Raw genomic sequence first — 13,141 nt, forward strand, 5'->3', positions numbered from 1 at the left:
CATTTAGTTTGATTATTATTTTCTTTCCGTGACGGGTGATTTACTTCGTTATTTCATCGTGTATATATATTAATATATTTAATTTGGCAGTCATGTCAAAAGTGTTAAGTTTTTTAGGGGGACGCATTGTATAGAAAAGACCTTTATAAAACAAGAACATCAAACCTCATTTCTCAACATTAATCACATTCACCATCATTCACCACAAATGACACCTAAGGTCCCATGACACATGCTCCGCTGCAAATCGCACATATTAATGGAATGATCAACTTAAACGCTGAATTAAGCACTACACCCTAAACCTAACATAAAACCCTCTTGCAACCCCTAACCCTAAATCTTAGACAAAATAAAGCCTCGAGCAAAGGTCGTGTCACCACAAAGGCTAGTTCTTCTTTTCTCTACCTAAGGATATTTAGCTTAAAGGTGATACTAATGTTGACTATATTAGAGCTCATTTTCATTAGCATTGCAAAGTGATGAAATATATAGGCCTTTATGTGAGTGGTTGTGTTTGTGTGTATAGATAGAGAAAGAGAGAGAACTAAAAGTTGCTCGCTTCTCTATATCATGTCCGTCTGTGTAGACGTTGGTACTTTTCCGTACTTGTTCCCATATTCGTACACTGCAAAATGCTTGGGTCGGTTTAAACTGACCGTCGCCAGGGACGCCAGTAATTAATTGGTGTCCCTATAGAAGACAAACATCATCGAGGTGTTCCATTAAACCTTCGAGATGGACATAATACTAGAGGGGAGTGTAAAATAAAATGTGTTGTGTCACAAAACTTAACATAACCCACAATGCTAAACCCAAAATTTTAACAAAAGAGTAGAATGGCGGATAGAGCTTTCTATACGCACCAATAATCACTGCTGTTTTTTATGCATATTCCTCGGTATATCCTCACATATATATGCAAGAAAACACCACAGATCCCGTGATCTGTATATAGTAGTCGGCCTACATGTAATAGTACTACAGGGTTTCGTCATCCAACATGGTCAAAAGCGGAGAGGACTTTGATCGTTATACTTCCCGTCATGTTATCGATAGAAAATCTCCTCTTTTTCGTTCCTATAAACTCCGCCGGGGCCGCTCTTGTTTGGAAACGGTGTGAAGACCCTATATGACACCACAGTATGTATCTTTGATTTGCCATTGAAGATTTCGTTTTGATATTTGATTAGTAAGGGGTTAAAGTTTGAACGATCGTGATAGCTGCTAGATCTCTTCGGTTTACCTTACTGTTGGGCGATTGAACCGGACTTCATTTTACAAAGTTCATCTTACATGTCTTCATGTTAATGGTGCAGTATACATGACAGCAGTCGTCGTACACCATATTCAGGTATGTAGAGCAAGTTTTGTGCCACTTTAATCAAATGTCTTATTTCATCTGTATACATTTGGCCCTGTGTTATCGTAAATCCACATTTCTTGTAAAGGTCAACAATATGTGAATTTTAGAAGTACGCTCTAATGATTCTACCGTACAAACCCTTAGCCCTTTTTTCAGTTCATTCTTGTTAAAAAAAATTACTGCTTGGATAATTAACAACTTCTCATTGGCATGTATTTGAAGAGTTTAGTTGCAAAAGGGGTTAGGTCCACTTTGGACCATTCCGAGAAAAACCGTCTTTTTAATTCTCACTTACTGCAACATTCTTATGAGAAACTAAATTTTCATGATGTACTACTCCCCTATCATGTTAACATAAAATAAGGTATAAAAGAAATCTACCTGTCCTCGAACTTTTTTTCTATATATTCTTTAAAATTGTCATTGTAGACCTAACCCCTTTTGCTAGTAAACTGAAATGAATCCAATCTATTTTTATTAAAAAATTGATTTTTCTTTGCCACTTATATTCACGTTTTCATGTGAATTTCAAATTTTGTTTGTTTTTAATTAGAGCGACTAAAAATTTAGAGGTTTTGAGACAGAAAACAATAAAATTTGTGAACGATGGACCTAACTCCTTTTGACAATTAATTTCTTTTGCTTTTTTTAAATTTGATTGCAGGTGTTGTCTTTCGTACAAAGAGGGGCAAATAGGTTTTAATCATCTCATCGTTGTATCGTGGCTCGACTGACCGTTTTGATGTTTGCAAAGAAAAGACAGATCGTGGCTATAATAAACTAAACACACAATATTATCAGATAATGTGGACACTTAGGACCTACATTCTTTGTAATTAATCGGCCCGGGGAGCTGCGATCGACAGACGAATTACCTGGCTTAAAGATTTTGAGACTGAACAAAAAATCCGCGATTTCTTATTCTTTGATTGTTTGATTTAACGAGGGCATTTGGCCAACATTCATACCAGTCAATTGACATCATGACGAAAACAGGCTTATTCTCTGTTCTGTTAATGTCCTTGATGTTTTCAGCTGACGTTGGTGATGGTGCAAAATTCCTTTTACCGGCAAGCAGTATGCTCAGCATGCCGAGCCATTACATGGGTCTAACTACTATTACCCAAGCCTTGGTTAAGAGGGGTCATGAGGTGGTTCTGCTTATCATCGACAAGAAGAGCCTCGAGGGATTCCGGCCAGAATCTTACACTTCGAACATCACCTTCCCTAACTCAATGTCTGACGAAGAAGTTTCCGATATGTACAAGATTAGAAGGACTGTGATGTCAGAATTTAAAAACAGTTCCACTATGGAATTAGTGAATAGCCCAGTTATGGCTGAATTCGATAGATTGATGTATTTCGGTTGTTTTGAGCTCTTTAAAAGCGATGACACTCTTCGAAAGCTTAAAGAAGAACGTTTTGATATGATGTTCACTTTTCCCGTGACCGATTTCTGCGACGCCGCACTCGCTGCGTATCTGGATGTGCCGTATATTCTTCTGTCTGGAACACGGCGCCTCCCGCCTTTCACCGAGGATAATGCCGGCATTCCTATTCCAAACTCATACGTTCCTTTTAGTTCGTTCACGCCTTCTCTGACCGACAAAATGAACTTCTTCGACCGACTTAAAAATGCGTTCTTCCACTACGGGGTACATTATATCTTCGAATACTTTTCAGTCTATCGCCCTCTACGTCAATTGCAAACTACCTACAACATTCGCCTTGATCTTACTCCATGGCAAATGGTGAGTAGAGCAGAGCTGTGGTTGTGTCACAACTCCTGGGCCTTGGAAAACCCAAGGCCAATAGGACCAAACTGGATCCCAATACCCGGATACACCATACAGGAGCCCAAGCCGCTTCCTGAGGATCTAGAGACATTCGTTCAGGGGTCTGGAGAACATGGATTCATCTTATTCACATTAGTTAGTATACTTTAACATTTTGTGAGAATTCCCCTGCGTCCTAGGTTGGGGCTTTCTACTCCTATTTGAAATCGTAATAAATAAACCTCAAAGAACGATTTCATAAATCGTATGGAGAACAGCTAGGAGGTACTTGTCGAATATTGGCAAATTGGAACAGAAATTGGTGGTAATCAGTGCAAACAAAATATTGCAGATATTTCATTTGTCCAGATCGAGTCAAGGACGAAACTGCTGTATTGATTTACCAATCTTCGACAAAGATGTCTTGGTTGTTCATTTCATTATCGGAGGGCATTTGACTATAGATTTTCTCTGTTCTTGAACGCTCCGTACTTCGCGGAGCGAAAAATTCCTAATAAGATTTATCTATTTATGTATATATATATATATATATATATATATATATATATATATATATATTCTTTCCACGCTTATTGCTCCTCTAAAAGAATTTCCATTTCTTCTTCACATCAAATTAAGTTGAAATGTAACGTGTCTTACGTAGCAGAAATTATAATTATGTTATTTTTCTTCCTCTTTTGTCTTCTCTTTCTCCCGTTCTCCTCCCCCCCCCCTCTCTCTCTCTCTCTTACCCACACACACTCACAATGTGGGGGGTTTCTATCTTCCCCAACCTTCCTCTTTCTGTCTCATCCACCAACAAAGGGCTCAATGACTGCATCTCTAGGGGCAGACACCTTTAACGACATGTTCTCGAAAGTTTTCAGTGAACTTCCTCAGAGGGTCATCTGGAGATTAGTTGGTCCGTCTCCTCGTTTCCTTGGAAACAACACTCTCATCCAAGAGTGGTTACCACAGAATGACCTGCTAGGTTAGTATTAAATAACACTCATCCAAGAGTGGTTACCTCACAATGACCTGCTACGTTAGTATTAAATAATACTCTTATCCGATTGGTTACCTCAGAATAACATATTAGGTAGTCAGTATTACCGGCAGAGTGAAGCCCTTGAAACACATTAACAGAAACAAACATAGAATATGATTGATGGAATTTTGACAATAATTGGGTAAATAAAAGGTTGGTTTATGAAAGTTCCGAATTAATGATAAAAAATATTTCATTGCAGCTCACCCCAAGGCCCGTTTGCTCATCTACCATGCCGGCAGTGCTGGTGTTCACGAGGCAATCAACTACGGTGTTCCGATGCTACTTCTACCACTCGCTGGAGACCAGGGTGCAAATGCCAATCTTGTAGATAAGAAAGGAATGGGTATTTCCCTCGATCTAAACCATCTGAAGGAAGACATAATCCGAACTGCCATCCACGATGTGCTGAATGATAAGAGGTTATTATTATTTTTAATTTGCCAAGAAAGCTGTGGTTGTTAAAGGCAATAGTCAACGAAAACGGTAGATAATTATTTTTTGTGGTTACTGGAATCTATTTTTTCAAGGGGTGATCCCAGCAACCCCTGGGGGCCAGTAAAATGCACATGCGTGACCAAATTATTTCCAAACACCCCCTAAACTAATTTTTCTCTGTGTGCGAAATAACCCCCTGAACAAGTTTTACGCTGGCTCCATTTTCACATTTTGGCCCCTAAACGAGTTGTCGCCAGAGTATGACCCCTAAACAAATTTCGTCTACTTGCTAACAATAAGCTTAAATCCCTTAAATAGACCAAACTATATATTCATGGGTATTGAATCCCCCCCGCGCGCGGTATTCAGGGTATGTTTTTCCAAAACTTTTTTTATTTAAGTCTAGCCAAACACGTCTGGCTAGTCTTAAATAGAAAAGCTTAGGGGGAATACGTTTGAGCCCGCGATTGGCCATTGACCAGTCTTTAAAAAAACACCTTTTTTTAAATCGGCGTTTTTGATACCATTAACCATGTTAACGAGTGCAAGCGCGGCCCACGTCTAGAACTGAAGAACACCCTTTTAAACGCGTTTTTGGGTCATAATATATTTGACTACCCCCCCACACACACACACCCACACAGACACACACACACACACACTTAAGAATGTATGCTTATCCCGTATTTGGAACCTTCAAAGGTTTCCTTAAAGGTTCTAAAATTAACCGCCGCTCTTTAGCGCGTAACCTTTGGAAAACCTTTTTTCTCGAGGGTTCCAAAATTGGATGGGTGCGTCGTGGTCTAGTAGTGGTTCTGACTCTCGCCTTTGAAACAGAGGGTCGTGGGTTCGAATCGTAGCCATGGCGTGTTTTCCTTCAGCAATAAATTCATCCACACTGTGCTGCACTCGACCCAGGTGACGCGAATGGGTACCCGGCAGGAGAAATTCCTTGCGTGCACTGGTGGAAGCTCGAGCTAAAGCCGGGGTAATAATAGCAGCGCTTTGAATCCTCGGGCAAAAAGCTCTTCATAATCCAGCTATTGTTATTATTATTAAAATTAATACGGGACAAAAGGGTTCCGATTCACACTTTTTTTCGAACAGCTCCTCCCTAATTACAGTCCGGTGTGTTGGAATGTGCACTTTACTTCATTGCAGCAATTAGGCCCCTGATGTAACATCATAAGCCTACATGCTGGACCCCGTTTTAACAAAAAGTTATGATCCGGGGTTGTGATAGACTGAAAATAAACGCAAATTGATATTGATAAATATTTTCCGATCGGTATACAAATCACTCTCAGAGGGTCTGCATAATTTGGGGTAAATTTCAGTTGCATTGAATCTCATCGTAAACACCTTATAAGACTGCCCCTCCATCCTGAATAAGTACACTGATTTGTTGATTACATTATGGTAGAATACATTGCTCTATTGGAACAGGCACTTTGTATACTAAACTTTAATTATTACAATACTAATTCATGCCCCCAGGTATAAAGACAATGTTGTAAAGGCGTCTGGTATCCTTCGAGACCGACTGGCCAGCCCTCTGGACACGGCTATATTCTGGATAGAACACGTGGTCAAGTTCGGTGGAGATCATCTTCGTCTTCGTTCTACTGAAATGGGATTCATTGAACTCAACTCCCTCGATGTAGTCGCATTTCTAGTCGTTTTATTACTTACGATATTATACGTTGATTATCTTATTTTACGAGGGTGTTATCGGTGTCTATGCAAAAGGGCAAGGAAACAAAAAAGGGACTGATCGTTAGGCTAGTTGTGGTCGTAACATTTCGGCATTCAATATAATTTGCTCCATTATGACACAAAGTTTTCCATTAAAAGTATTTAATCGCATTATTATTTCAGAATATTTTTTTATGGAAAAAAAATTCTTTAAGAACTTTAGGAACTCTCTGTGATGTATTCCATATCATTTATAATATGACAATTAAGCCAAGTGAGATACATGATAAACTCGCCCGGGGGGCACTTCCATTCACGAGTGGGTACCGTACGCGACCATGGAGTCTCGAAAGGCACCCTAAACACGTATTTTCCAAATTCTGAAAATGCACCCCTTAACAAGTATTGGCGTCTGAAACCCTACCCTTGACAAGTATTGGAAACAAAACGATACTCTGGGCAAGTATTCCCTGAAATGAACCCCTAAACAAGTACAGGGATATTTTATTGTTATGTCACGGGTCCGTCAGTCGTCGGTTTTTCTTTACAGTTTACACGCCATTTGGTTTAGTACTGCCCCAGCTTCCACACCTCGGGCAGAACGGACTCTAAACACATAGTGTTGGGGCAAAAAGGACATCCTTTATAAAACATTTTAATTTTGTTTTATCAGCCCCGCAAATTTGACCCTAAACACGTAGCTTTCCTAGCAAAATAGATACCCTTTTTTCATTATTTTTGTGTTTTTGACACCCTTATCACGTTACGTACGTAACGTGCCCTATCTTGAAAAAGACATCCCTTTTACGTGTTTTTTGGGTCGCGCATGGTATCCACTCGTCAATGTAAGTGCCCCCCTCCCCGGGTAAACTCTGTAATTAGGCATCCATTGCAAAAAACGAAAGTTCCTACGTGGTGGGAATTTGAAGACTCTCGGTTGCTGGGTCACAAACGATATTTGGTATATACCAACGAAACCTTGAAAAAAAAATTTGGGGGGGTTGTTAAGTAAGCTATTTTTCTTGATTATGACTTTATATGATATAAAATCGGACATAATGAGTGATTAAATTTGAACTGGGACGCAATTTCGACTTGCCATAAATCTTTCAGCATTCGATCAGTAGAAATAACAAAGTGGTTTATGAAATGCCCTCTGATGTGCTTTTATTTCTATATTATGATCAATACGACAACGTAAAAGGTGTCACCTATTTTCGATAAATGAATTGTTTTATATCTTATTTCAATAAATTTTGTAATAGCGACGCATGTTTTCTATTTTAGGTCCTCTCTAAGGTGTCAAGTATTTTGAATTTAGTATTTTTGTATTTTAGAAAACCATTTCTGCTTTATAGCAAATTCACATTGGGTCCCCCTCCCCCACGAATACTCATTGGCGGCGGAAGCCAAAAAAAAAATTAAGGGGGGTCACCTGAAATTTTGTGATGGACACAGGTAAAAAATTTGACAAAAAGTCATCAACCTAAAATTTAGGGGGGACCAGAGACATTTTAGGGGGTTTCATCTGAATTAAGCGGGACGCAGGAAACAAAACTGACAAGCAAAAAAAAAATTATCCACTAAAAATTTAGGGGGAACCGTCCCCCACATCAAATGTAGAGGGGACCTGTCTACTACATGTACATGCTTAAAGCCTGTGTATAGCTTTGGTAAAGGGTCAATAATGTGATTGATAATCGAATATCATCTAATATGACAGTCTTACTGAAGCGTAGAGACCGTTAGATATTTTTCCAACTGCACTTCTCTGAGAAAATTTCAAATATTCAAATCTTGGATATATAGCGCCCTCTCTCGGCGATGCTTGTTTTAAATTTAAAAAATGGGCATTCAAGCTCTTATCTTATAAATTTAGTGATTGGATATCCAAAAGTTACAGACAAAGAACATATCTTGAAAGTTTCAGCCCATTCCATGATTTGGAATAGGATTTAATTGAAAGACAAAAACACACAGATATTTTAATTTGATCGGGTGACCCGATCAAGTTAAATTTCCATGTAAAATCGCAAAATTTATCCTGTAAAACACATTTCATTTCATATCCTCCACATCATAATTGTTATAGGACATATCCATTCATATTAGCTAGCAATGAATTGGAATAGTGATAGGTGCATTTTGGTGGATTTACCAAAACTATACACAAGCTGTAAAATCAAGTCTGGCGCCGTTTCATTGAAATCACTATACTCGAGCTAAAGATTAGCATACAGTCTAAATACCTCAACAATACGTGCATGGATTTTTGTACTAGATAAACAATGTTCCTGTCATAACAAAAAGTTTCCCATACACTTGCAGAGGAAAAATTATTAGATACAGGTTGTATGTGCAATATTATGATTGTTAAAAAATTAAAATTGATTTCATTTTTCTGAGAAAGTGGCATATCATGGAAATTATAGCACAATAATAATACTTGTTCTTTTGTGTATTCTCATTATTATGATTACCTTACATCGCTGTTTTTATTGAAATCTACTTGATAAATCAGGTTTAGCTCCCCTTTAAATAAACAATTGGGCAAGCAAAAGATCAAACATTTTCAAAGTCTGCCAACAGGACCTCCATCCCCCCCCCCCCCCCCGTCCCTTACGCTCGTGCATCCTAACACAAAGTTGATTCAAGGAGTCTCGGCATCGCGTAGATACGTTCATTGTCAATTTACTGGAAAGGTCCGAGGGACACTTCCATTGACGAGTGGATACCATGTGAGACCATAGGGTCTCGAAAAACCCGCCACACATATTTTCCATTTTCTGAAAATGCACCCCTTAACAAGTATTGGAAACAAAACGATACTCTTGGCAAGTATTCCCTGAATTGACCAACTAAACAAGTATTGGGGCAAAAAGTACATCCTTTGTAAAACATTTTAGTCTAATTTTTTTTTTCACCCTCGCCAATTTTACCCTAAACACTTCCTTGCGAAAATATATACCCTTTTTCATCATTTTAGTGTTTTTTGACACACCTATCTTGAAAAAGACACCCTTTTTACGTTTTTTTTGTCGCGCATGGTATCCACTCGTTAATGTAAGTGCCCCCCCCCCCCCGGGGGGAGGTACATGACAAAACTGTTCGTGTTGTGGAGGAAACTAGTGTACGAGTCTTATCTTTTGGGGGGAGCTCTGGTCAGCCAACACATAGCAAATGGCAGGGGTCGCGGAACGGTTTTCAAAGTGGGGGGGGGGGGCTGACCATGCTAAAAATCACAATCATATGGTATGGCCCGGTCGCGCGTTTCCGTTTTACACCCTGGCGAAGGCATTTTCCGGAAAAGTAGCCAAAAAGCGACTAGTGAAGAGTCTACGTCTACGTTTGTTTCATATCTCTATGGTTTGTTTACATTATCAGCTGGGCGCGCGATCCAAAGTCCGCACCGAAGTTATCCGCAGAACATACTTGCAAATGCAGCTGAGCTTATACTTTCCAGGTTCAATACGAATGTTTGCCTTGATCATTTGCCTTGCCGATTTTCTGATGTCTGTCTTTCTCTCTATATGTCTATATATCTATCTCTCAAATTCTATCTCTATCTATCTATGTAACTGCAGTATCTATCTATCTATCTAATAATCTTCTCTGTCTCTCTCATTCTTTATCTAACATCTATCTATCTCAAATTCTCTATCTCTCTCTATCTATCCATCTGTCTGTCTTTCTCTATTTCTCTCTATCTATATCCATCGAGTCTATCTATCTATCTATCTATCTATCTGTTAATTTGTCCATCTTCTCTGTACGTCTCTCTCATTCTTAATCTTTCTATCTATCTAATTAACATCTATCTATCTGTCTCTCAAATTCTCTATCTCTCTCCTTCTCTAGCATCTGTCTGTCTTTTTTCTCTCTTTCTCTTTGTCCGTCCATATTTCTATCTACAACATCTCTCTCTCTCTCTCTCTCCATCTATCTATCCTTCTCTCTCTCTCCCTCTCTCTCCCCTCCGATATCCTCTCTGTCTCTCCCCCTCTCTCTATTTATCTATCTATCCATCAATCTCTCCCTCTTTCTCTCTCTTTCTATCTATCCACCTCTCTCTCTCTCTCTATTTCTATCTATCTATCTATCTGTCTATCTTGTCTCTATCTATTTATCAGATCTTTCGGCAGCTTCTAAGTGTATCAATCCATCAAACTTCAATTTGTCTACTATAAGTATCTGTTTATTTTGATTTTGTCTGTCATTCTATTCATTTAGTTAATAATTTATTTTTAGAAAAAAAAACTATCATAAACAACGCGACTGCAAAAGCATGTTCGGATTTCACTCCTGACTGCCGCGGCTCTCTGTGTACATGAAGCCGGTGCCGAGGAACTCTGTGCTCTGATCAGTAACTGTGCAAATTGCATGCGGTGGTGGACTCGCCTGTGTCGCACGCAGGCTGCAATGCAACCAGCGACGTGTGTAGACTCTTCACTAGTCGCTTTTTGGCTACTTTTCCGGAAAATGCCTTCGCCAGGGTGTAAAACGGAAACGCGCGGCCCGGTCATCATATTTACGTTTTTGTACACGGTTTTGGAAAAAAAAGTTTGATATCTATGTATTATTTTACCACAGCTTTCAACCGTTTTGAAAATTAAGGCCAAGTTCAGAGTACGGGTCCTTAAATTCACCTCAATGTATTTAAATATTGATATCATGCTGCATGGTGAGACATACGACCGGTGAGGGCTCCACACTGTTAGAAAATTTATCCTTAAAATAAAAGAAGTTCCTGCAGCAGAGTCTCGAGAACACCTGTAATCATGGTAATCTTACCAGATTGCGTTGTCTTACAGGAAATCGGTATTTGGTGTATTCATGGAATCTTACAAATTTCCTTACACAAAACACCCTTTTCCCCTTTTTAAACAGACCTGTTCTGTTAAATTGCAGCTTTATGAATTTACAGAATGATTCGGTTATTGCTTTCTGCAAAATCTTCCCTTTTTTCTGTAAAATCACAGTTTATTTAACAGTGCAATTGTATGAAAGTCAATTGCAAATTTGCGATACATGAAAAGCTAAGATTTTGATAATATGGGTTTTTAAATTTAAATTGCCCTCATCTCCTGCTAGACAGCGAGTGATCTTGCTTTATAATGAAACAAGCATGATAGACTGTACATTCTCTTTTAAAATAAAACCTAATCTTTTCGTGACGTCAACTCAAATTATAAAAAAACAATTCAATTCAATTCAATTTTATTTATTTCATTTTCCATCAAACAAAAACAAATTGTATAACATATATAAACATAAGTATTTGTATCCGTTGCAAAGAAACAAATATAATAATACACATGTTGTGAAAAAAAACACTTACACAATTTGGGCAACACACTGGAGGTTTTAAATAAGTATACTATTTTTCAATAGAAATTGGAAATGGAGGGACCCAATAAAAAGCAATGCTTGTACAATGTGGGCCCCTCAAAAATAGATAACACAACAAATGTAATCAAATGAGAAAAAAAAATAAATGAGAGAGAAATGATACTCACAAAATAAATACCAAGTTATAAAAAAAACAGACTTAGAGCACGGGCTGATACTCAGACAGAAGGGGGACTTTCGCATCCGCATTGCCTGTTTTTAGTACTTTCTTCGCATACGCTTTATGTAACTTATAATATATTGTCAAATCCTTAGATGTAATGGGGTCCTTGTCGAAAATTGATGAATCAAAACAGCTGTGTCTTTCGAGACTCTGGAGAAACGACATAATTTTGCAGTCTTTCTCCGGTCCGAGTGTTAGACGATGTGCTGTCCTGAGGGTCGTTTCATAAAGCTGTTCGTAAGTTAAGAGCGACTTTAAGAACGAATGGTGAACCCTTCTTATGCGCTAAACCATTGCCAATCAATATACCATTTACAACAAGAAAGGATCGTTCTTAAAGTCGCTCTTAAGTTACGAACAGTTTTATGAAACACCCACCCGGTCCCCAACTTTCGACATTGACCTCTCATCCGTCCAGTGGGATTTGATGTGCATTTTCAAAGGAATTGGTACACTGTAAAAACTGTGGTGTTAAAACTGACACCAATGGGTGTTAATAGAGGACCACACCCTGAGGTGTTAAAATTACACCCTAGAGATTAAACATAACACCAAAGAGTGTAAATGCAATAACAAAAGGTGTTGCAATAACACCTATAGGTGTAAAACTAACACCACCAATTTAACACCGGTGTAAAATAACTGGTGTGGTCCTCTATGTACAAAACGTAACGAGTCCCAAAAAATGAAGGGACACAATATGGTGTCTCTGACAAAACGTCTAAAATCTTTATTGTTTTGTATCAAAGTATATTTCCAGCTAGCTAAGCAAGCGAAGCATTACTTAATTCTCAAAGAATTAGTTTCATCGAAAATGAATATTAAACACACCGATAAAAAAATTATTATTGTAATAATAGGCCTAAAAATGATGATTTTAACTATAAGATTATAACACATTTTTAAATCTGTTTCTACCGTTCTTTGAAATCTGGGGATGATTGCATCTAGCATTTTATTTAGCATTTTGTAAACAATAATAGTGCTCTCTGCTCCATCTCCACTTGTAAAAAAAAAACAACGCTGAGAAACATGCAATTTTGCCTCTGTATGTTGCGCTATACAAACATGTTTCATTATTATTATTTTACTCAGCATCCTCCCCCCCCCCCCACCCCCCCCCCCCCTCGCCTGAAAGTTTGGTGTACATGACACCCATTCCGTTACCTACGCCCCTTGTTGATCATGAAGTGAAACGAGAAAAAAACAGAACTTATTGATTCGTTTCCTTTCGCTATCATGAAATG

The 13,141-nt window shown here is 38.4% G+C and overlaps 1 protein-coding gene across 1 annotated transcript; it reads left to right on the forward strand.

Moving 5' to 3' along the window:
- Window positions 1–891: 891 nt before the first annotated feature.
- Window positions 892–6,751, forward strand: LOC121424385 (UDP-glucuronosyltransferase 2C1-like). Its single transcript, XM_041620052.1, has 5 exons — window positions 892–1,354; window positions 2,031–3,297; window positions 3,967–4,132; window positions 4,392–4,611; window positions 6,125–6,751. The coding sequence occupies exons 2-5, from the start codon at window positions 2,350–2,352 to the stop codon at window positions 6,399–6,401; spliced, it is 1,611 nt and encodes a 536-aa protein (XP_041475986.1). The 5' UTR covers window positions 892–1,354; window positions 2,031–2,349; the 3' UTR covers window positions 6,402–6,751.
- Window positions 6,752–13,141: the final 6,390 nt, after the last annotated feature.

The sequence above is a fragment of the Lytechinus variegatus genome, chromosome 11 (assembly GCF_018143015.1).
Source record: "Lytechinus variegatus isolate NC3 chromosome 11, Lvar_3.0, whole genome shotgun sequence".
NCBI classification, from domain to species: Eukaryota; Metazoa; Echinodermata; class Echinoidea; order Temnopleuroida; family Toxopneustidae; genus Lytechinus; species Lytechinus variegatus.

What these genes read in the sequence shown, in the direction of transcription:
- LOC121424385 (XM_041620052.1), top strand. Translation starts at nt 2,350, where the DNA reads ATGACGAAAACAGGCTTATTCTCTGTTCTGTTAATGTCCTTGATGTTT. An exon ending in GATTCATCTTATTCACATTA is followed by an intron (nt 3,298 to 3,966) that starts GTTAGTATACTT and finishes CCACCAACAAAG; the next exon opens with GGCTCAATGACTGCATCTCT. An exon ending in ACCACAGAATGACCTGCTAG is followed by an intron (nt 4,133 to 4,391) that starts GTTAGTATTAAA and finishes ATTTCATTGCAG; the next exon opens with CTCACCCCAAGGCCCGTTTG.